Below are 22387 nucleotides of genomic sequence, written 5' to 3'. Positions count from 1 at the left end.
TATGGGTTGAGAAAAGCTGTAGAACATGTTCTGTTATTACTGAATGGAAATTACAACTTCCTCAAGAAGTTAAATCATATTCTTCTGAATATTTCTAAAAAAGCAAAATGTAGGCAGCTCAGCAGGATTTAAGCAAAACAAAACAAACCAGGAAGACTAATTCTACCGCTTTTTTGAAACTAAGCTGTCTCTTTAGTACTTGGGTTATCGGGGTTTTTTTATTTTTGCCATATCAGTTGCTATGATCAAGAGCCAGGAATGGAGAGAGGGTATTTTACACATTGCTGGGAGTTACGTATATTTTCTACTGAGTCAAGAAGACTGCTGGATTTTTAACACATATTCTCCTGTACCCCCACTTCACTAAAACAAGATAGCTATATCTCTCTTGCAAAAGGAGGCAGAATAGTTTGCTGATTGTGCCAACCCAGAAAATACAATAGAGAATCTTCATAGAATTATAGAACTGAGTTTAAAGGGGCCTGCCTATAAGGCCACTGACTCCATCCCTGCTCAATGCAGGAATACAAATCAAAGCAGATCTGACAGATGGCTATCCATTTTTTCTTGAATGCTTCCAGCATTGGAGCAGTCACCACCTCTCAAGGTAATTGGTTCTACTGTCGTATTGCTCTAAATGGTTAAGAGGTTTTTCCTGATATTTAGCTGAAATTTGCTTCCTGTAGCTGGAGCCTATTATTATGTGCCCTACACTCTGGGATGATTGAGAACAGATCCTGCCCTTCCTCTGTATGACTACCTTTCAAGCATTTGAAAAGTACTATCATATTTCTCCTCAGTCTTCTTTTATCAAGGCTAAACATGTCTAGTTCCTTCAGTCTTTCCTGATAAGGCTTGATTTCCAGTTCCCTGATCATCCTTGTTGCTCTCCTGTGAAATTGCTCTAGTTTGTTCAAGTGTGGTTTCTAGTATTCTAGATGAGGATCTAGTACCTCACAGGATTTGGAGACTGTACTTCTGTTGGAGACTATACAGTACTTCATGATCTCTCCTCTTTGGAAATTTTGACCATGACTGATGGCAATCACAGTACAACAGCATATTCCCTGCCCCTGATATACAGCATGCCTAATGTTAAAGCTAATGTTCTTCTTCATAGGGAAGCATCTTATGTTATGCAAAGCACTTAAAGGAAAACTTAGTATCCATTTCCCAAAAGTAATACGAATCATCTGTTCCCTTCCACAGACTCTCTGCAGTTCTTGACCGTAGAAAACCAAATATGACAAATGCTGCAGAGGAAGGGACAATGATGGCAGACTCACAACTGTTTCCACCTGTTGGAGGATACAGCTAGACATGTCACACAACCAGTGCTGGAGCCCCATAACAAAACTCATTTAAAAGCAAACAAAAAAAATTGCATACATTTCAATGGCTACTATCAACAGCTTCTGTGCAAGAAGAAAGGAAGAATGCTGATTTTGTCATTCACTCTTTGGGAAAGCCCTGGAAAAGGATTCTTGAGGCATAAGTCTCCCAGGCATCTCCATTACAAAGGATAGTGCAGGATCTTCATAACACTTGATGCTAGCCCCACTGCCAAGTGCAGCCAATCCCCATGGGGAAAACTGGTACTTTGAAAGCAAATGCACAGCTGGATATGCTATAGTTTTGGACCGTTGCTGATGTAGACAGGGATGTATCCAAATAAGGGGCTCTGCTTTCAAGCAAGTCAGCAAGCTGGCTGATTTACTTACAAAAATAAGAGTGATCATATTAAGTCTTGATACACTTATACATACAGGCAGGCAGACACACATGCGCCTGGAAAGCATGAGTCATGCTGATCATGACAGTTTATTTTCAATTGAAGACAGCTGTTGTGTGTCTTTCTCAGTAGAGCAGTGGCTCTGAAAGTCTGGGGTAGGAGGCCATTCTGAGGGCCCTGAAGCACCTCAAGGCCATTTTGTGTGAAATAAATTCCAGGGCAATGTAAGATCCCAAAGCATTCCCCTCTTATCAGCCAAGGCTAAAAAAAGACTGCAAGTCCTTGACAGTGCAAATTCCCACTGGACAGTCTGAGATTCACTTGACTCACTGTACCCTCCTTACCCCAGCATTCCAGCATGATTTTTGCAAAAAAGGGTTCAGAACCAATGGGTTCAACATATAAGAAAAAGGATGCAGGTTAGGAAGAAGTTCCCAGAGGGGAAACTATTCAATGGGAAAGAGATGGTATCAGAATGTAATGAATCTTCCTTCGTTGAGAGCTTTTAGGAAGAGACTAGATGCAACTTATGAGGGATGCTGTAGCTGAAAACTTCCAGCTTGAGCCGGGAGAAGGGGTCACAGGTTGGATAAATTACCTTTGGAGATTCATTGCAGCTGTGCCATTATATAAATTCTAAAGTGCTGCTGTGGAAAGGAAGGGGTCAAAAAGAGATCACTTCCTTATCTCCTCTTAAAGCACTCCTTTATTCCAATTCTAACTCTGGTGATAAACTAGCACTTCCTAATGAATTAATTGTCAGAAGCGGAGATGGGCATTAACCGCCGATTTGGCAGTTTGGTACAGTTTGTTTACCAGCCGCACAGCTGATCCATAGTTCGGCACCCCGCCCTCTCCAACAGGTTGTCATGAGTGCATCCGAAGACCTGGACCAGGAAGGGTTAACTGAGGCTGAAGAGAATGCTGAGAGATCAGAAACACCTGAACCGCTTCCAGATTCTCCTTCCACAGCAGACAAGCTTCGGGCCAGGCTTTGGGAAAGACTTAGGACAAGGAGATCAGAGGATCGCTCGAAGGCTGTCCACAGAAACCTATGTTCATCTAGTTCTGAGTATTAACAGGATAGAAAGCTTTCCAGCAGCTTAAGGAGCTGTTTTACTATAAAACAGCTCCCAGTGAAGCCAGAAATTTTGTGGAAGCAAAGAGTGAAAACCTTGGCTTGCATCCATGCTTCTTGAACCGTGTTCCTGACTGGACTCTGCCCCTGGACTACGCTGGTATTGGACTTTGGACTATGATCCTAGACTATGCTGTGTATTGGACTCTGGACTTTGATGCTGGACTTAATTCTGTAAGTTGATTTATGGACATTGGCTTTGCATTCTAGGTATTCTTGACCCTGGACTGGTTTATCGGACTTCGGCTGTTGTAACCCCCGGGAATGTGACACAGGTGCCCCCTCAGAGGCAGGGCCTGAAGGAGGAAGGCAGGAAAACTGTGGGGCTGTGTCTGAGTGGGCGCCCTCCGGAGGGGACAGGGTGCCCAACTATGGATCAGCCGTACAGCTGGTAAACAAACTGTGCCAAACCACTGAATCAGTGGTTCATGCCCATCTCTACTCAGAAGCCTCTTGCTCTTTTTTTCCCACTGAAAAATACATACTCCCCTCCCCATTTTGAGATATTGTAGTTTGCCAACTATCTTTGGTACAGTTTCAGCACACCTAAGAAGTAATAAGTCTCCAAAAGGACCTGAAAATTATTTGCACCTATATACAATTCAGTGCACTGTCTATGAATTAATTAAAATTATTCAGATTTACAGTGCCCAAAAGCAGAAGCAAGCAAGTCAAACCATTTCATAAATGTCAGTAGGAAAAGATGTTCAACAACAAGGTATTGTCATTTTATAAAAAGCCTGTGAGGTTTTTTTCCCCCTTCCCAACTGCTTTATTAAAAGGAATCCATCCCTACAGGCTGTGAAGGATCAATTGTGGAAGGGACACTTATCCAAAGACATCCCCAGACTAGTTTAATTCCTTGAACACTTTTCTACTTACCAACATAGTAAGTGCTAGGAGCCTGTTGGTCATTCAATGTAGAGCCCAATATAGTTGTAGTCTTTGAATCATGACGAAGCCATAATGCCACACCAAGAATTATTCCTCCGGCCAACTGGAGAGGGAAAAAAAGGTGGGGGAGGCAGATTAATACAATTTTGACATCTCAAAGAAAAATAGATATTTACGCCACAAACACTTAGCAGAAATGTATCAAGACTAACCATGCATCCAAGATGTGTCACATATTTGAATATATCCCATCAGTATCTGTTAGACAGGCTTGCTTGGGATGACAAGAGTTATGGTTCAACTCAAACTTTGAAGGTTGGGGAAAGCAATAAATAAGTAAAAAGAATCTCCCAAAAAGTCTAGAATTGTAAAAGAGGCAGTCCCCAAACCAGCAAAATCAGGGAGCTAGATGGGGTACAGATTGTATTTGTCCTCAGTGTGGAAGGGATTGTCACTCTTGAATTAGCCTTCTCAGCCACACTAGATGCTGTTCCAAGTCCTCTCTTCAGAGCACGATACCATAGTCTTTCGAGACCGAAGGATGCCTAATCTAAATCTTTTTTTTTACAGCAAATTTCTAGCCCTAATCCTTGCACTAAGCATAAGGCCCTTTGACTCTCTCCTTTGCCAGAACCCACATATACCTCAAGAGGAACACATTCTTGCAAAATAATTTTTTCAAGTGTAAAATGCATAGTGTATAAAAAACTACAACAAACTAGAATGACCAAAGAATAAAATCAAAAGGTTGAACAATAGTTTGAATAATGAAAAAGCAACAGAACAACTTTAAGCAAAGAATTTGTTTCATGGAAGTCCATAGAGTTCTGGCTCTAAATCCTATTAATACAAAAATTGGACAGAATATATGTCAGAACTTCCTATTTTCGGGCAGCAACCCTCCCCATCATCCCATCTGTACAAATACAGTGCAGTGGACCCTCTACTTAAGGAATTAATCCGTATTGGAATGGTGGCTGCAAGTCGAAAAGTCTGTAAGTCGAATCTCCATTGACCTACAATGCACTGAAAACCGATTAATCCCACAACCAGTGGTTTTTATTCTATTTTTATTCCATTTTGGTTTTTTCTGGTCTGTAAGTCGATTCTCTGGCTGCAAGTCTAATCTAAATTTTGCAGCCAGAGAAGTCTGTAACTCGAAAAGTCTGTAAGTCGAGCTGTCTGTAAGTCGAGGGTCCATTGTATATCAAAAGAGTGCCAGAGATACTAAAGTCAAATTGTAATTTAGACCCCTTCTCCCGAGTTAAAATAAACATCTGCCATTGCTGCAGTAGTTCTAAATTCTACTTTAGCAGCAGACAAATAAGAAAACAGCCCAGAGCTGCTCATAAAACTAGAGAGAAAAGTACACTTTTGCTATTTCTGCTCAGAGTTTGGAAGAATGTTGACAAATTGAAAACACACTCTGTAGGTCTCCAGCATGCTGTTTTTCCAATTATTATTCCAAGCGCCCAGTTCTGTCTTCCATATTCTGGAAGAAGACAGGGCTTCAGCTGCTTTCCCAACATGACATGGCTACCTAGATCTGTATTCAGTTTCTTTCATACTGGAAGACTGGTTGAGATGACCAGCTGCCAATGTCTCCAAATTTATTTATTTATTTATTTTATTTATATCCCGCCTATCTGGTCATGTGAGGACCACTCTAGGCGGCTAACAACATAACAAACAGTTCACACCTAAAATCTGATCTATAAAATCTGATCTATGTATACAGTACTGTCTACAAACTATTCAATTTTTAATACAAAAACTGGAGTTCCTACTCCAGTCCTCTGAAGATGCCGGCCACAGAGACTGCCGAAATGTCAGGAAGAACAACTTTCAGAACACAGCCAAAGAGCCTGAAAAACCCACAACAACCATTATTCAATTTTTTTTTAAAGAGGGGAGTATCGGTCTTGCTCCCATCAGAAAGGAGAAACAGAGCTTTAATATACATTGAAACATAAACACACTATATTTGCTTGTCATCTTTTAGCTGTCTCTAGACTTTTGTATTTTGAAAACACAGAAGATGGACACTAATCCCACCATACTTCAAATTTGTTTGTCTCCTTTACAAGTAGAGGATGATGTTTTTCCTACAGAACAAACTCCCAGTCTATCTTCTCCTGCCTGGAGCCTTCTAAACATGTCAGATCACAACTCTTACCCTCTGCAGTTACCACGGCCAGGCCATATTTTGGAAGCTGTAGTATAATACATATACTGGCCACCAGGCTGGGGTAAGCCTCCCACATCAGTGTTGCATTATTTTATTCATTGCCTGATGAGGATACCCAGAAAAGCAGAGAGTACCACAACTAAATATATTATGATTTCTCTCTTATTTTTAAATGAAGGCCTCTGTCAAAATTTCAGAGGATGATAGAAACAAATCTTCTACCTTGATACCAAAGATGTTTATTTGGCAGCTCTACCAATTTCAGCACATTTTATTTTCGAGAAAACTATCTGCAGAGACGCAACCAATAGCTTTTAGTAACTTTATTTGCTTTGAAGCAAAAATATTTCAAATCCAGCTGCATCTTTCAATCCAAAGATCTAAAATCAAATAAAAGGTCCTGCTGTGTAAATTATAGTAAACTACGATAGTACCAAATCCAGCATTTTGTCAAATCAATTCTGATGTGTGTTGATCCAGGCATGGTTTTTGAGGTACGTGAGATGTTCAATGAGTGGTATTATATTGCCACCACCCAGCAAGCTTCCAAAGCCAAGCAGGAATTTGGAACATGTTCTTGTGTGTCACTGTCTTACACACTACACCACACTGGCTCTCAAGTAGAAATATACCATAGAAGCATTTATCAGGGACTATCATTTAGATCAGCAGAGACCTATACATTTCAGCTTCTTTTTTAGTAACTATTCTGCCATGTCCTGTTCAATCCCTTTGAAGAGTGTGCTCAAACTATCCTCACCTATCAAGAAAACATTATTTCTTCCACAAAGACGGAAGCAGGCATCCAAATGAAGATAAACGTCTAACAGACCCCTGAAAGCTTCAGAGACATTATTGCTGAGTGAAAAACCTGGAAACCAAAGTCGTATCTCCTTTTGGCTGTTTGAGATTAATGTGAGTTTCAGCATATGAGAAAGATGCCATGAAGTATCTTAGCAACATCCTCCACTTAAAGGAAAGGCAAGTTTTGATTTCACTAGTGGGGAAAAAAAGTATATTTCAACATTTTGGTCAGTACAGCAAAGCCTCATGTGAGCCTTTGTAAATGCTGTTAGCAGGTTTGTGTTAGGAAACCAAACCAGAAATGAAGGGTCATTCTGCTCCCAAAATAATTTGCAACATTTTTTATAAGACACACAATGATTGGAGGCAGATCTTAGAAACAAAGATGCCTTAGCTTTTCTCATTTATACAAAAAAGTGTAAGCTGCTAACAGAGTAAGCAGTGCCAAGTAGCAACCAAATTAATCTGTGGATAGTCTGTGAATTGACTGAATTCAGATATAAGAACACATTTCCCCTTATAGTGATGAATCACATCCATGCTCCTTATTTTAAGAAAATTAGAAAGCTAGTGTTTTTAAGAGGAACAGCTGGAGATGAGAAAACTAATAAGAAACCTATTTCTGGCTAATTAGGGTGGAGATGCAGGGAGCTGTGACAGATATCTCTTCTGTCTTCTACAGCAGTGGTTCTCAAACTTGGGTCCCCATATATTCTTGAATATATATATCCCATATATTCTTCCCCATATATTTCACTATATATAGTTACCCCTAACAAATATTTCTCCTGGTGGCTCACAAACAACTAGATGACTGAAATACAGTATAAAACAATAAAAATGATGAAAACAAAATTCACAGCTAAAACATGACTTCAGGGTGGGAAGAAGTAATTTTATTGCTGCCATTGTTAGGTAAGTAGAACGATATTTAAAAATAGCAGCAATTCTTGCCAATCTTGCTGAAAATCATCCAGATCTACTTCATGCCCACTCCTAGACTAAGGAAACCTTTCTTTGAGGAATATTATGAAGAGATCAGACTGGTATTTATTGGGAATACTTTAAGTAATTGAATAAAGAAACTCTACAGGAAGGTCACAAGCTCAGCAGATAGACAATCACCTGAAAGGAAGCCAGGTTTACAATATACAAACAGCACAGCCTCAAGGTTTCTGACCTTGGAAAGCCACCCTGGCTGCATGAGAGTTCCTGTGTCTGCATCGTAGAAGCAGCCTCTCAACTGCTTTCTTTATTGCCAAAGATTTATTGCTTCCAGGATACAGCACTGACAGCTTTCCATCCCTACCCCCTCCCCAACACACACACTCTTATTGAAGAGGAAAATGGAGGATAGAATAATAGGGTGGGGTGTGAAGAGAATTTAAAACAAAAAACTCAAATGTTGGGAAAGAGGAAGGAAGTAACTCCAAATGTAGCTACTTCCTGCAGACCGTAGTCTCTCTCTTGCTCACAAGTCACTTCAGCTCAAGAAGCTAGTTGGGTGTATCCTAGCTGCTATTCCACTCAACGATTTCTCTTTCTCTTCTCAGGGCTGAACTACGTTTGAAGGCAACTGTTCTACATGGAACTGCCCCAACCACACTGAGTTTATGTCACTTTGAAAACAGGCACCTCCCTCTGACCAACATTTACCTCAGAGTGCCCTCATTCCCAAACTCTTTTGTCCTCATCAACTGGCATAAGAGCTCAGTTGAGGGGGAAAGTGCTAAGAGAGGGAAGCTATGGGAAGATGATGACAAAGGGTGAAGTTCAGCATTTCAGCGCACAAAACTACTGCCAGACCTTCCAGCCTGGCATTCATGCATCGGCAAACTCAGGCATATCAACTATCCTTTTCACTTCATCTCTTTAATTAAAACCACGCCTTTTTGTGCTCTACTTCAAGAGGGAATCACCCCTGTCCACTGCCCTAACTCTGCTTCTGCAAAAAAGAGAAGGAATGGGAAGAGAATCAACAATCCAAATTCTCCCTCTGTAAAATATGGTTCTATGTTGCTTGAACCAACCACAAGGATAAAGATGGAAAAGAAATCTTGCCATTGCTGAGACTTTTGTCAAGACTACTTGTCTCAGCCTGCCAAGGACTGTGAGAGATTTTTACCTCCAGATAATAAGGGATTTGTCCCCTTTCCCCCACATTTTATACAAAATGTCCCTGTGCAAAACGAGTGCTTTATCTCTTTCTGAAAGTAAGTGTATACACACACATACACACAGAGAACAATCATAAAAGGACAGACTGCCTGAACACAAAGGCACAAATAACCCATCAAAGGTACTACATACTTGTACTAGTCTACGAACAAGGGAACAGCTGCCACTGAAATACACACACACACACACACACACACACACACACACACACACACACACACACACACACACACACACACACACACACACACACACACACACACACACACACACACACACACACACACACACACACACACACACACACACACACACACACACACACACACCAAAAAACAAACATGTGCAGAATATGTGCAAAATAAATAGGTTGAAAATTTGTGAGGCCCATAAGGAAACTTAGCTTCTTGCAGCAAGCAGACATATCGTCTTCCTTATTTCCTTCCTCTTTTACTGCACGAGGATGAAACGAGTCAGAATAGACATCCCGAGTCAACAAAGTTAAAGGAGAGTAAACTTTCTCATTGCCCATTCCTCAACTTCCAGCACAATCTTCCTCTTGGATTCTTCTTGTCTGAGAAGAGAAGGCCACACTAGGAACTGCTGCCCAGTGAATGTTCATGTTCCCATATGAGTACACTAGGAGTCTTGTAACTAAAACAGAGGCCCTTTGCTCTCATACATGGTTATCTGAGATTTCTTGCATATTTGGCAACACTCATTTATAAAATTTCCAAAGACTTAGCCGAATTTCAGCATGTTGACAAGATTAAAGGGAGAAAATATGAGAGAGAGAGAAAAAGGAGAAAGAAAAGCAAAGAATGAAATATTGTGGTGACTTAATGACTAACAGTACAAGCTTTTGTGGATCAAAAATCCACTTCTTCAGACACAAGAGACTTTTCCCTCCTTTTATTTTTGGTAACTTTATTATGGAATGTTCTCCTGGCCTGACAGGAGAATTGAAAGAGTAGCAGGAAAATCTTTCTCCATGTTTTCTGTAACATCATCATCTTTTTTTGTATGCTCTGTCTCTACATGGTTTAGTGGAATAAGCAATGTGGAGAATCCCAAATTAAAGGAAGGTTCTTAATTTCTAAACTTCAAAGGCAAACCAGCTAATAAATGACCCAAGGAAAGATGTTTTCAATATCTGTTAACACTTGAGTGTGTATTTCAGCACTTTTGGGTATATCACACCTTTATTTCTACAAGTGAGCACGATTTTTTCTACTCAAATTCATTTTGATTAAAAACTACAGATGCAATACAATTGCTACCACTTTATTCTGGTGGCTAATTTCTGCCACTAAAGAAAGCATAATGTTTTATTGAGTTTCAGTTTAAAAATCTGGTAGAAAGTTAGTTAGTTAGTCATCCTTCAGTCTCGAAGGACTATGGTAACGTGCTCTGTATGCAGGACTTGGAACAGCATCCAAAATATGTAATCTTTTGACATCTGGATGCTTTGCTGCTCTGTAAACATTAAGGTAGTTTGGGGCTTTACTTCAAAAGACCCAGGTTACATGGTTATTTTCAATACAATGGCTTGAATCAGGGCAACTCTCTCATCCTGAAGGCTACTCATATGATAGAGATTTCATACAATTCGGTTTAAACAGCTACCTACTTTTCACCAGCTCAGTTACTTTGATGTCTTTGGTACAAAGGCCTAAATCCAATTTTAAACCTAGATTCAATGGAAACTTAGTAAGTCATTGGTTATTTAAGAACCATTAATTTGACTGATCTACTCTAGGTGGGACAAATAATTCTATTTAAGCCAATAACATTTAACTAGGTTTTATACAATGGACACATTGAATGCTTGAGGAAGAGTATGAGAGGAGTTTCCACTAGCCTCTGCCCAACGGCAAATTGTATAGCATGCTCAGTGTTTCAGAAAATCCCCCAGCCTTCCAGAATATATCTTATGGAATGCAAGGGGCTGCTGGAGGAGGAGAATACAAGACTACTCAAAGTGTCCTACACAAAGATCACCGAGAGGAATTCTTCCCTCAGAGAATTAGCTAAGATATTACACAGAGAGAAGAAAGGTTAGAAAAGAAGAATGTTTGGAAGACATTCTACTCTGTGTTTTTTTATGTCTGTGTGGCTCTGCCAGTCCACCAGTGTAATCTTTATTCTCTGAATTTGCTCCATCTCTAGGGAAATGAGAACCTTTAATGATTGTTGTGGCACTTTGTGTTAACACTATCTGTCCTTACCTGATTGTGATCCTGGAAGGATTCCAGTGCTCTCCTTACTGCTCTCACCTCCAACCAGTTTATATTGTGATAGGCTACCACTGTTGACCATTTACTCTTGGGTAGGAGTGAGCGAAGATGTCCACCCCATCCCTAAACAGGCAGTATTTTACTTTAGGAAATATAATCAAGAAATGATTCTTCACACACAAAACAAAATGTGCTCTTTCCACACACACAGTAAGGACAGGGTAAGGATTGAAGTCATCTACTCGAACAGATACCAGTACTGCAAAAAATAAGTATTGGGAAGCCTTGCTTGGCGCATCTACTTCCCTCCCTCCCTTTCCAAAGCAGCATGAAAGTGTTTCAGTTTAATGTGAATATTTAACCAAGACAGCACATAAATAGCCTTTTTGTTCACACACATTTATACACATGGAAACAATCATGTATAATATAGGTTACTGTATCCTGAGAACTGGAAAGAAGAGGGGGGCATGCAAATTCCTTCAAAAGGAATGTTCAAAAGGTTTGAAACAAATTTGGAACAAAGTATATCTCTACTGAAAAGCAAATCTAAGGTAGGGAAATATAGTTTGTCTGTGGACACAACACCTGTGACTATGACTAGCTGACATCTTATTTCAGGTGTCTCCATATTCATTAATTGGCATCACACCAAGCTTTTTCCCCCTACTAGACTTCAAATCCGAAAATCACTATTTTACTAGTTTGTCATCCCTGGCTTAATTCATCTGGTGCAACTTTGGAGCTACTTATGGGTAATTAATCTAATCTTGGTCTGATATCTGCTTGATCATACAGAGCCTGGAGACTAACAAAGAGGATGAGGTGGGCTGGCAGATACACAGTTCTTACCTCCACACTGTGGACTGGACAACAGAATGCTTCACAGGAATACATGTTGGGTCCCTGGTAAAATCTATGCTTTTTACTCTATGTGTACAATCTAATGGAATAACTGTTTAAACTAATTCAGTTCTTTTCAATGAATGGAATTAGGCCTTTTGTGACTAGATCCTAAGCTGTCACGCATACGGGGCACTCCTCATTAAAAGGCAATATAAACACAGGGGTAAAATATATACAACAGCTGTTCACCTGAATCTTATACGTACACTTATGACATGGAAATAATTCCACTGAAATCATCTGTCCTTCCACATTAGAATGGGAAAGACCATAGCCAAAGTTGCAACTACATTGACATTTTTCAACGTTACATTAGGACATCTGTGACAGATTTATAACTAAGAGCAGAAAGACCAGATTGAATATACTAGAACAAGTTTTTATCCATGAGGGAAGCAATTTAGTCACCAGAAATTCCACAGAAATTCAACAGCAACTGCTGTTGATCTGAAAACAATGTTTCTGATCTTAAACACAGCATGCCTGTCTGTAAAAAAACGGAAAAGAAAGAACAGTGTGGACCTGCACACACACACTGTTGGATTGCAACTCTCAACATCCTTTAACTATGCTGCCTGGGGAGAAAGGGTATTGGAATCCAACATCTTTTAGGGCTAGACTCTTTCTCAATTTAGCCCAATATGGCAGTGACTGTCCAAGTACTCAAGTGGTGGTCCTTCCCTCACCTGCTACTTGGTCCCTTTAGCTAGAGATTTTGGGCACTAAACCTAGACTTTTAATCATCTGCTTAAAGCGGTATGAACCAACACAAATGAGCTTGAAAGAAACCTTGAAAACAAGCTATCAAATTCAAATTCCCAGTCCCTGTATGTCTTCTCACATACTGTACAGTTCCATATAATCTTAAAATTAGTGTTTGAGACTAGAGATGGTCATGAACCACTGGGTTGGCAGTTTGCACCTCCCCTCCCCAACAGCCAAACAGGTGTTCGGTGATTCTCAGCCCTGCCTCCTCCAGCAGGTGCCCACTCAGAAGTAGTGCCCAGGCTTCCGTTCCCTGCCCTGTCTCCTCCAGGCATGGCATCTAGATGGGCACCCACTGGAGGAGGCAGGACCGGGAACTGCCAAACAACTGTTCAACCCATCTATATTTGGGACACTGGCACAATTTGCCTGCAGGCTGTGCACAGAATATGAACCAAAGGAAAAAGAGAGATGCGTGTGTGTGGTTTCCTTAGCACTATGACAGAAGTTTCTTTCTCACTTGGGATGCAAATATTAACATAGACGTTTAGCTCAGTGATAAACGTAAGTATTGTTCCAAAGTGAAACACATATACAGTACTTAAATAACAGCCTGGGAAGAAAACCATAGACCATTTTTACCAAACATGTGGCACCCAGAATTTTCTGAAAATGTAAAAGAGAATAATCTTTATTAAAGGGTTTGTATTTAGTCATACTGATTCTCAGTAACAACTGATATTAAAGGATACCTGAGAGAACCCTGCCCTTGAAGCTATTTAAATGTTCTGTTGGTTAAATTGAAAAAACAAGTGATTTTATTCCAAAGAAGCATTTCATTCTAGCAGTTCTGAGTATTTACACTAAGGTAATCTAATTGTTTTGCTTTCCAAAGAAGCAATTTAGCCCTCCCATAGTGATATGGCACTCATATGTCAGGACACCAAGAAATAGGATTCTTAGAATCCAGCAACACTGAGAAAATCTGCCTTTTCCCCCTAAGAGCACCTTAGGAGAGGGGAAGAAAAACTGACCAGGAAACGCAGGTGCATATATAGACATGCAGCACCATAGCCACAATCCAATGTTCCCCTTCTTCTACTGGCTACCTTTAAACTTCATGGATTTTGCTTCATTCTCACATGAAGCTCACAGCGATCACGGTCAAAATGAAATAGTCTGGGGGAAAATAGATTGAAAACAATGCTGATGTCCTCTAATTGTGTGCTCAATGCAGCATGTATGTACTTGAGGTGGACAGCAGCCATAGGCTGCATTATATTTTCTTTCCCCAGAGCAAATCAACAATGTGAAAATGTATTTAATTATACCTCTTGAAGAAGAAATCTCCTAAACCTTGAAAAAGGTCACTATGGATTCAAATCTGGCAGAGGAAATGAAATGTAGTTGCTACATGTTGCTGAACATATATTGCTCCAGTTTGCTTTTGTAATAATTGAACTCGGGATGCTGAGGAAGATGCTAAGATAGCAAGTACAATCTAACACAGCTGCACTGGGAATAAAGTGAAATTACAATACATTCACACAAAAGGAAAAAAAACCATGAAGGTTTGGAAAGACAGACTGGAAGTTTAGGCATATTGCTGGCATCGTCTCAAAAAGAACAGGGTGTTTAAAACTCAGTCTCACTTTACTAAAAAGCTGTGATGAGTGATGGCCAGATTTTCTGCAAGGCTTATGGCTCTCAGGAATGAGGACTTTGGAGTCCTATCTTTAAGGATTGATTCAGGCAGCTAGCAACCTGCATGGCTAACAGGAGAGACAGGCAGCACATGAATCATGTACTGTACGTATGTGTATTTGAAAGGTCTTTTTATGGCCTTTAGCTTTCTCAAACTGCGGCACTCTAAATCAATAGCGTATTACCAAAACTCAGTACTAGAAGGGAAGTATCCATTGAAATGCAGAAGAAGACTGGGAAAATTCCTTTAAAACAAACAACTTTCTGCTTCACCTAATGGCTTTTTCTGATTTCCCACTCAAATGTGGTAACATGAATTTCAGCCATGCGGCACCAGGAGAACATGGTTTACTGTGGTGTTGGGAAAACTACATGAACTAGTAAACACTGCATGAAAATAAGTAAAGAAGCCTTGGGTAGCCACACTCAGTAACAAGCTGTCTTACAGCCTCAGGTCAAGTGGCTTTGTCTTCTTTCCATTCTCTATTCAATGCAATTTGTATTTATTTTTGTTTAGAAAACTGTATGTTGTTGTTTTTTTGGCTAGAGTTGAAAATGATCCCAAGGTCAAAGACTTATTAATATTAACAAAGAGAAAAAATATTTAAGGCGGTCTTGTAAAACGATATATAAAACAGTTGTTTAATGATTCTGTCAGTATCTTTGCTAAACTGTAGTAAATAGGAAACTGGATAAATAGGAATCTAGCAAGTTAACCAACCAAAGTTTACTCGCACATTCTTAAAAATGAAGAAACTCTCATTTCTCAGTTATACAGAGACCGTTATCTGGAACATTTCTCAACTGGTCCTCAAATAAAAAAATGGTCATGCTTTAAGTGGGACTTTATTAAATGAACATTTCCAAAGGAAGGTAGGAATAACATTATTCTGCCACAGCAAAAACAGAGGCTTGTGGCACTTTGAAGACTAAAAATGTTATGTGGCACAATCTTTTGAGGACCACATAGCTTACTTCTGGGATGCAGTCCACAAAGGTTTATGCCACATAAAACTTGTTAAGTCTTAAAGGTCTTATAAGACTCTTTGTTGCTTTGATGCTGCACAGATATACCCTAAAGTGTGGATATGCTGCTCACAGCCAGACACTCTATTGTCCAAAATTTTTATTTCTGAGGCATAAGGATTCTGGAAAGCAAGATGGTTTGAGTGCAAACCAGCCTTCTATATAATTCAGTATGGCAGAGACCAATGTAAATGCAACTGGGCATGCTCAAAGAGAAGACAAATTATCATTAATTTACCTGTTATAGCAGAAAGTGTAATTCAAACAATTCCAGTAAGCTATGAAGAAAAATCCTGACAGTACTTTGAGGAGGAAGGAGGCTATGGTTACAGCTAAGAGGGCAAAATCCTAAGCTATGCATCAACAGTCTCCTTACTTCTCCCAGCATTCATGAGACTTAAGAGGCAGTTTCTGTTTCTCATACAAAATCTGGAAAAAAACAACAAACCAAAGAGGAGGAAATGGCAACAGAACACTGAAACTTTGAGGTGAAAATCAGATGAGGCTCCAAATCATATTTTGGGTATCTGGGAATATATCACAGCCATGCATGCACTCTTCTGTTTCTGGGTGTCTTCTATGGATCTCTGTGTAGCAGGCTGGAATGTTTGAGTCAAACAGACTTGGTTTGTACCAACTTCCAAGCCACTGTTTTCCAACAGACTTCAACCCATCGCTTTTAAGATAACACAGAACATGCTACTGGACATCATAGCAAAGTATAGATAATGGAAACTCAGAAACAGTGGGAGAAATCAGAGTGTGAACTGAGAGCAACTTGTTTCTAAGCCATTTTAACCTCTTGTTCGTATGCAAATATACTGTATATACTGAGTGTTGTTGCTTGCCCAACTCATCCTCTCCACCAGAAAGTATTCACGGTTTTCACAAATGCCTTTACTAACATCCTTTATCAACATATTTTGCCAAGTTATCTAAACTTAAAAGGGCCACAGAAGTATAGGACAGTGAACGACTAATAACAAAGGTAGAAAACCTCCCAGTTCAGTAGCAGCATTATATTTTAAAACTGAGATACTAAGAAAGACTATTAGCTTATTTATGCTGAAGCTTAATTTAGGTAAAGGTAAAGGTTCCCCTTGACATTTAGTCCAGTCATGTCCGACTCTAGGGCACGGTGCTCATCCCTGTTTCCAAGTCATAGAGCCAGTGTTTGTCTGAAGACAGTTTCCGTGGTCACGTGGCCAATGTGTCTAGACACGGAATGCCATTACCTTCCCACCATGGTGGTACCTATTTATCTACTCGCATTTTTATATGCTTTCGAACTGCTAGGTTGGCAGGAGCTGGGACAAGTGACGGGAGCTCACTCCGTCGCGTGGATTCGATCTTATGACTGCTGGTCTTCTGACCTTGCAGCACAGAGGTTTCTGCGGTTTAACCCACAGCACCACCATGTCCCGGAAGCTTAATTTAGGATGTTTTAAAAACGCTAACTAAAAAAAGCCAACTAGCAGTTTGGTGTTTTTTTCATTTGTTTGGTTTTTTTGAGGGGGATGGTCTAAGTAATGAATACACTCCAGTGTTTACACTCTTTCTTTGCTTCTCCTAAAGCCAAGCAACCTTCTCTTTGACATGCCAATGCTATTGGGGAGAGCTGCCAAAGTTTTTGTTCTGCTTCACACTTCTTGTTGCCAACAATGCCAGACCACAGATAAGCAAATGAGTGAGGGGACCAGTGGAAGGAGGGGAGAGAGATAGAGAGAGAGAGCATGCATTCTTGCATACTAACAAGTCAGTCGTCTTGAGAGTTCTTTTGGCTCCATAAAGCTTCTGCATGTCTGGAAACCACCAAACATTGGAGTGGGGTGAGATGGGGGACACATTTGATCAGGCTCTTGAGAGTCAGCTCTTACGACTGAAAGCATGCTTCATAAAACTGCTTAGCTGCCACTTATATGTAATTCTACAAGCATTATTAGCCCACAGAACAAGGGTACTAGCCCACTTGCCCTTCACATGTTTAAGTCAGACCTCTCTCCCACTGGGATAAGAATAAACATATTGGTCAACACAAGCCATTTCTTTCCAGAAAGGTATGCATTCCAGCTTCTGATGGCCCCAGAAGTTACATTTCACCTTTTGAACAGGACACTGCTCCCCCCCTGTACAATTTAACTCTCCAAACTATTTGATTTTCTGAAATGGACATAGACACCCAGTGTCTTCTATTTTCTTTCTTCTTTTGTTTCTTTTTTCTCTCCCCCCACGGCTGCCTCATTTATTTACATTTTCTGTTATTTCTGCCAGACTCTGTGGCCTACAAAACATACGAGGGACAGATAATTTGCATCTTGGGCCCTCCAAAGTCACCCACCTTAATGTAAGGATCCCTGTGAGATGGCAAGAGTTAAGACAGCAGCCACAGAGGTGGAAGATGTTCATTTATAGGAACAAATCTTTACGTGTGCCTTCCTTTCTGGCCACCAGAGGTGTTTACCCTTCTTTACCCTTGGCAAATGGATTTTTACAAGCCTTCCTTAATCCATCCAGCTAAAACAAGTCATGTGTCCTTACAATCTGCACTTGGAAAAGAAACATTCTTGGATGTGGCAGCTTGGGGATACGCTGAATGCCAACTTCCAAGACAGAAGCCCTCTTTATAACTGCATCTTATACCGGAGATAACCGGTTTCCCTATCTATAGATTTTTAATTTTTTGGGAGCCCTGACCCTATTCTGGCTCTACAAGGCAAAGTACAGGCCCTTTGTTCTTTCACAGCTCCCTGAGATACATATAATTTCTCCCACACAATAGTTTTACGACTGGCTTTGATCCTCCCCCCTTGGCCAATTCTCACCAAATATTACTGTGTATCTCTTTCAGGTTTGCACAATCCCTGGGAAATATTATCTAAGTGAGAACTGAGTCTCAATCTAACACCCAGAGCCTTTTGGACTTTTGCTGCAACTCACAAGAAAACATTTGAGATAACTCAACCTATAGACTAAGAAAAGCTGAATTACATGAATTTATAGCACATGCATGTTGGCTGCAAGTCTACCTTTTTATCCTCTAGCTACCTCCCTGAATGCTGCTTCTGGTCATAGTTCTTTCAATGAATGAAGAAGAAGCATCCAAATGGAAGAGCACAGCTTCAACTTGCATCAGACACATCTATCTATCTATCTATCTATCTATCTATCTATCTATCTATCTATCTATCTATCTATCTATCTATCTATCTATCTATCTATCTATCTATCTATCTATCTATCTATCTATCTATCTATCTATCTATCTGATTTATATCCCGCCCATCTGGTCTGGTCGACCACTCTATCATCACAATGCACACATTTGTACAGATGGTGCATCTAGTGGTAACTACATGAAAGTTAACGGAATTAGCAATGACAATGTAACTAATATGTTTGCCCAAGTTACTTTGCTTTTCTGTAAGCACCTGAGATGTTAGTGCCAAGAACACTGAATAAATCAGTAAGAAAAATAACCTGCCAGGGTGTTAAGTTATCTACATTAAGTTAGCAAAGGAAGAAAAATAGTGTGCAACCTGGCTTCCTCTTGTTGTCACATTCTTTATAAGGGAAATGGCAATTTGAACAGGAAAGACTTCTCTACACATGGAAGCTCTTCTCTTCAGGCTGCTGCTCTCCATAAAGGGTCAGCAATGACAGAACAGGTGGGGCTAGCATGCACTCCCCCTTGTATGTTTATTTAAAGTATATTACAGAACACTTAAGAAAAATCACCCCTTACACTTGTTATTTTCAGCCATTTCCCCCCTGAGACTATATGGGCTTGCTGCCTTCACACCAGGGGCGGCCCTACTGTTGAGCAGAGTGATATAGCTTCCTCAGACAATGTATACTAGGGTTCTGAGGACAGCAAGACATTTGTTTGTTTGCTTATTTATTTCTATCCTGCCTTTCTCCCCAAAAAGACCCAAGGCAACCCAAGATGTTGGGAGAGCAAAGCTAGGTTCTATGCCACCTTAAGCTTACATGCTGCCTTCAGAAGTGTTAAATATTCACTACCCATCCAGTCAGTTGGTGTATGTAGAATTGTGGGGGTTGACACAATGACTTTCATCTCAGGTCGCAAAATATCTAGGGGTGAGTTTTCTTTCACAGCCGGAGAAGATCTCAACTATTCTATGTATTTGGTGCTGATCCACACATGCATGCTTGCCAGTGACTCTGACATTAACACATTAAGTACTAAGTTCTTTAAACACTAAAGTATGTGTGTCACCCAGAACATAAAGCTTTCTTCAATCTTATTTGTTCCCACAGTCAGATGGTCAGATGCAAGGATCATCTGATCAACATATACACACAAATATGTGCTTGTATATCCTTAATCCAAGGATTAACTCAGAAATAATAATAATAACAGCAACAGCAACAACAAAAACAAAAACAACAATAATAATAATAATAATAATAATAATAAACCTCCGAATGACCCTTCCCTCCCATCAGTGGCAATTTTGGCTGTAGACTTCTCTTCTGCAATTAAGATGAAATGGGTGGCACAAAGCTGCAAGTACAGACACGATAAGAAAAATGAGGAGCTATTAAAACCCAAAGAGATTCTGGATATCATTCTTTATCTCATGTGTCTTTCATTAGAACTCTCATCCTCACTGCTGCTACAGTCATCTTTGGTTGACCCCAGGCTGCTCTCTCTCCCTCATCTTCTTCTAGCAAGGCAAGGCACATGTACCCCTCCACACAGCTGAAGGATACAATGCCCATGTAGCCTGTCCAAAGGCATCTAATCCCCTACACTTTCCATGACCATGGATCTTTTCTTCTGCATCGGGTGTCCATGCTTGCTTCCTGCCTCCCCATCAAATAGATGGTTCTGTTTTGCCTTCAGAAGCTTTTGAGCAATAGGCAAACAGAGAAAGGGCAGGTACTGGTCACTTCGGTGACCCACTGTACCTGAATAACAAAGCTGGATATATTTCCTTTCCAGTCCTTATGGCATTCATCTCAAATCACTGGCACAATTGTACTATATGCTGTGGTTTCACTTACCAAAGTGTCAGACTTTCCCTCTCCCCAATTTGCCTCTTATAAATGCTTTCCAGTGAGGGGCATGGCAACTGCTAGGAAATCACCATCAAATATTTCAGATTCCTCCTTCCAGCACTTGCTATGCACCATGTTGTCCTGTCATGGTAGAGAGTAGAGATGGGCACAAATCACTTTGTGCTGGGTTGTCCTGAGTCATTGGCACCATGCATTCCCTTCCCCCACTGACTCCCCCACTCACCAGCCAGTAAACACTGCTCATTCCCTCCCTGTTGCATGATCTTCCAGTCCCAGCAGGAGCACAAACATCACTTCTCACCTCCTCCAGCAACTGCCCATTTAGACAAGGAGGTGTGGGCTGCGATTCCTGCAGTGCTGCTTGTGAGTGGGCAGATGCTGAAGGAGGCAGAGAAGGGAATCCATGCAACCTCCTGGGACGGAAATATCACACAATGGTGAGGGAACGAGCAATGCATGCCAGCTGGTGAGTGAGTGAGCTGGTGGGGGGAACATGTGACACCAACAACTTAAGACAACCCAGCACAAAGTGTTTTGTGTCCATCTCAAGTGTTCATTGATGAGATGCCATTTGTGTACAACAGAAGGCATCCAAAATGGAGAGGTTAAGAGATCAGGTTGCAGTGTGGAACCAAAAGTGTGAATGAGTCTACTGGGAACAGAAGGGGAAGCCTTTGCAATGGGGTGAAACGTGGGCAACAGCTTCATCACAGATGAGAAAATAAAACATATCCACACCTGTAACTTGTTCATGGTGGCTCACTTCCCTGCTGAAAGGAAATCCAAACAGGAAAAGGTGGTCTTGGATAATCTACTGTAATTTTTCTTGTTTGTTTTATTGTGGGAAGAAAAAAAAAACTCAGCTGCTCATGGATAGAAAGGTGTGATACATTTGGAGTAAGGCCAATAGCAAAAATTCTAAAATGTGAAGCGAGAAACATGTTGTCCTCCACATGTTGCTGGGCTGCAACTTCCACAATCCGTCACCAATGCCTAGCCTGCCCAAGAAGCTGCAACCCAACAACTACTGGAAAGTCACCAAATATTCCTCCCACTCTAAAATCTCGCTGCGAGTGATCTCCCTTCTCCCAAGATCAGAAGAAAACCAAGTCCCCAAAAGTGTAACCAAGTGTTGCTGGGTGAATGAACAGCTTGCTACCTTTCTTGCTCATATCTATGTACAGTGGGGTCTTGACTTGAGAACTTAATCCGTATTGGAAGGCGGTTCTCAAGTCAAAAAGTCTGTAGGTCAAGTCTCCATTGACCTACAGTGCATTGAAAACCGATTAATCCCGTAACAGGCCGTTTTTGTTCCATTTTGGTTTTTTCCTGGTCTGTAAGTCAATTCTCAGATTGCAAGTCAAACCTAAATTTTGCGGCCAGAGAAGTCTGTAACTCAAAAAGTCTGTAAGTCAAGCCGTCTGTAAGTCAAGGGTCCACTGTAACTGCTCACTTCCATCTCCAGATAAGGATCCATGGACAAAACTGTGTAGTGACAGGATATGTGTATACTCCTTCTGCAATTGTAGCAGCTCCAATGTCAATTCATAGTAGCACATCTCTTGGAGGAACCCAACCTTTCCTCCCTGTTTTTTCTAGAAGTGTCTCTGATGAAGGAACATGTAGTTATAGGCAATAACAAAAAAATGAATGTCTACACAATTGAGACTCATACTGCTTGCCTTTATTACCTTATATTAATTAGATAATGCAGAAATTATCTCCGGAGGAAATGATCAAGGTTTCTAAGGCTATCACTGATCAGGTTGAACTTCCCTCTCTGGGTTCTGACCAATTTCTTTGGAAACTCCTTCCCTTCCCTAGTAAAAGGA

At 40.6% G+C, this 22387-nt stretch overlaps 1 protein-coding gene across 1 annotated transcript in view; it reads right to left on the bottom strand.

The window, feature by feature from the left end:
• The window catches only part of CD81 (CD81 molecule), a 66775-nt gene that overhangs the window by 40331 nt on the left and 4057 nt on the right, over positions 1-22387 (bottom strand). The window contains exon 2 of the mRNA XM_020788800.3: positions 3753-3867. Within this exon, the coding sequence (XP_020644459.1) occupies positions 3753-3867 (115 nt within the window). The remainder of the gene's footprint in view (positions 1-3752; positions 3868-22387) is intronic.

Source organism: Pogona vitticeps, chromosome 1 (genome assembly GCF_051106095.1).
Source record: "Pogona vitticeps strain Pit_001003342236 chromosome 1, PviZW2.1, whole genome shotgun sequence".
In the NCBI taxonomy this organism is placed as follows: Eukaryota; Metazoa; Chordata; class Lepidosauria; order Squamata; family Agamidae; genus Pogona; species Pogona vitticeps.
Note: the sequence above shows the minus strand (reverse complement) of the source record. Positions and strands in the feature narration are given on the sequence as shown.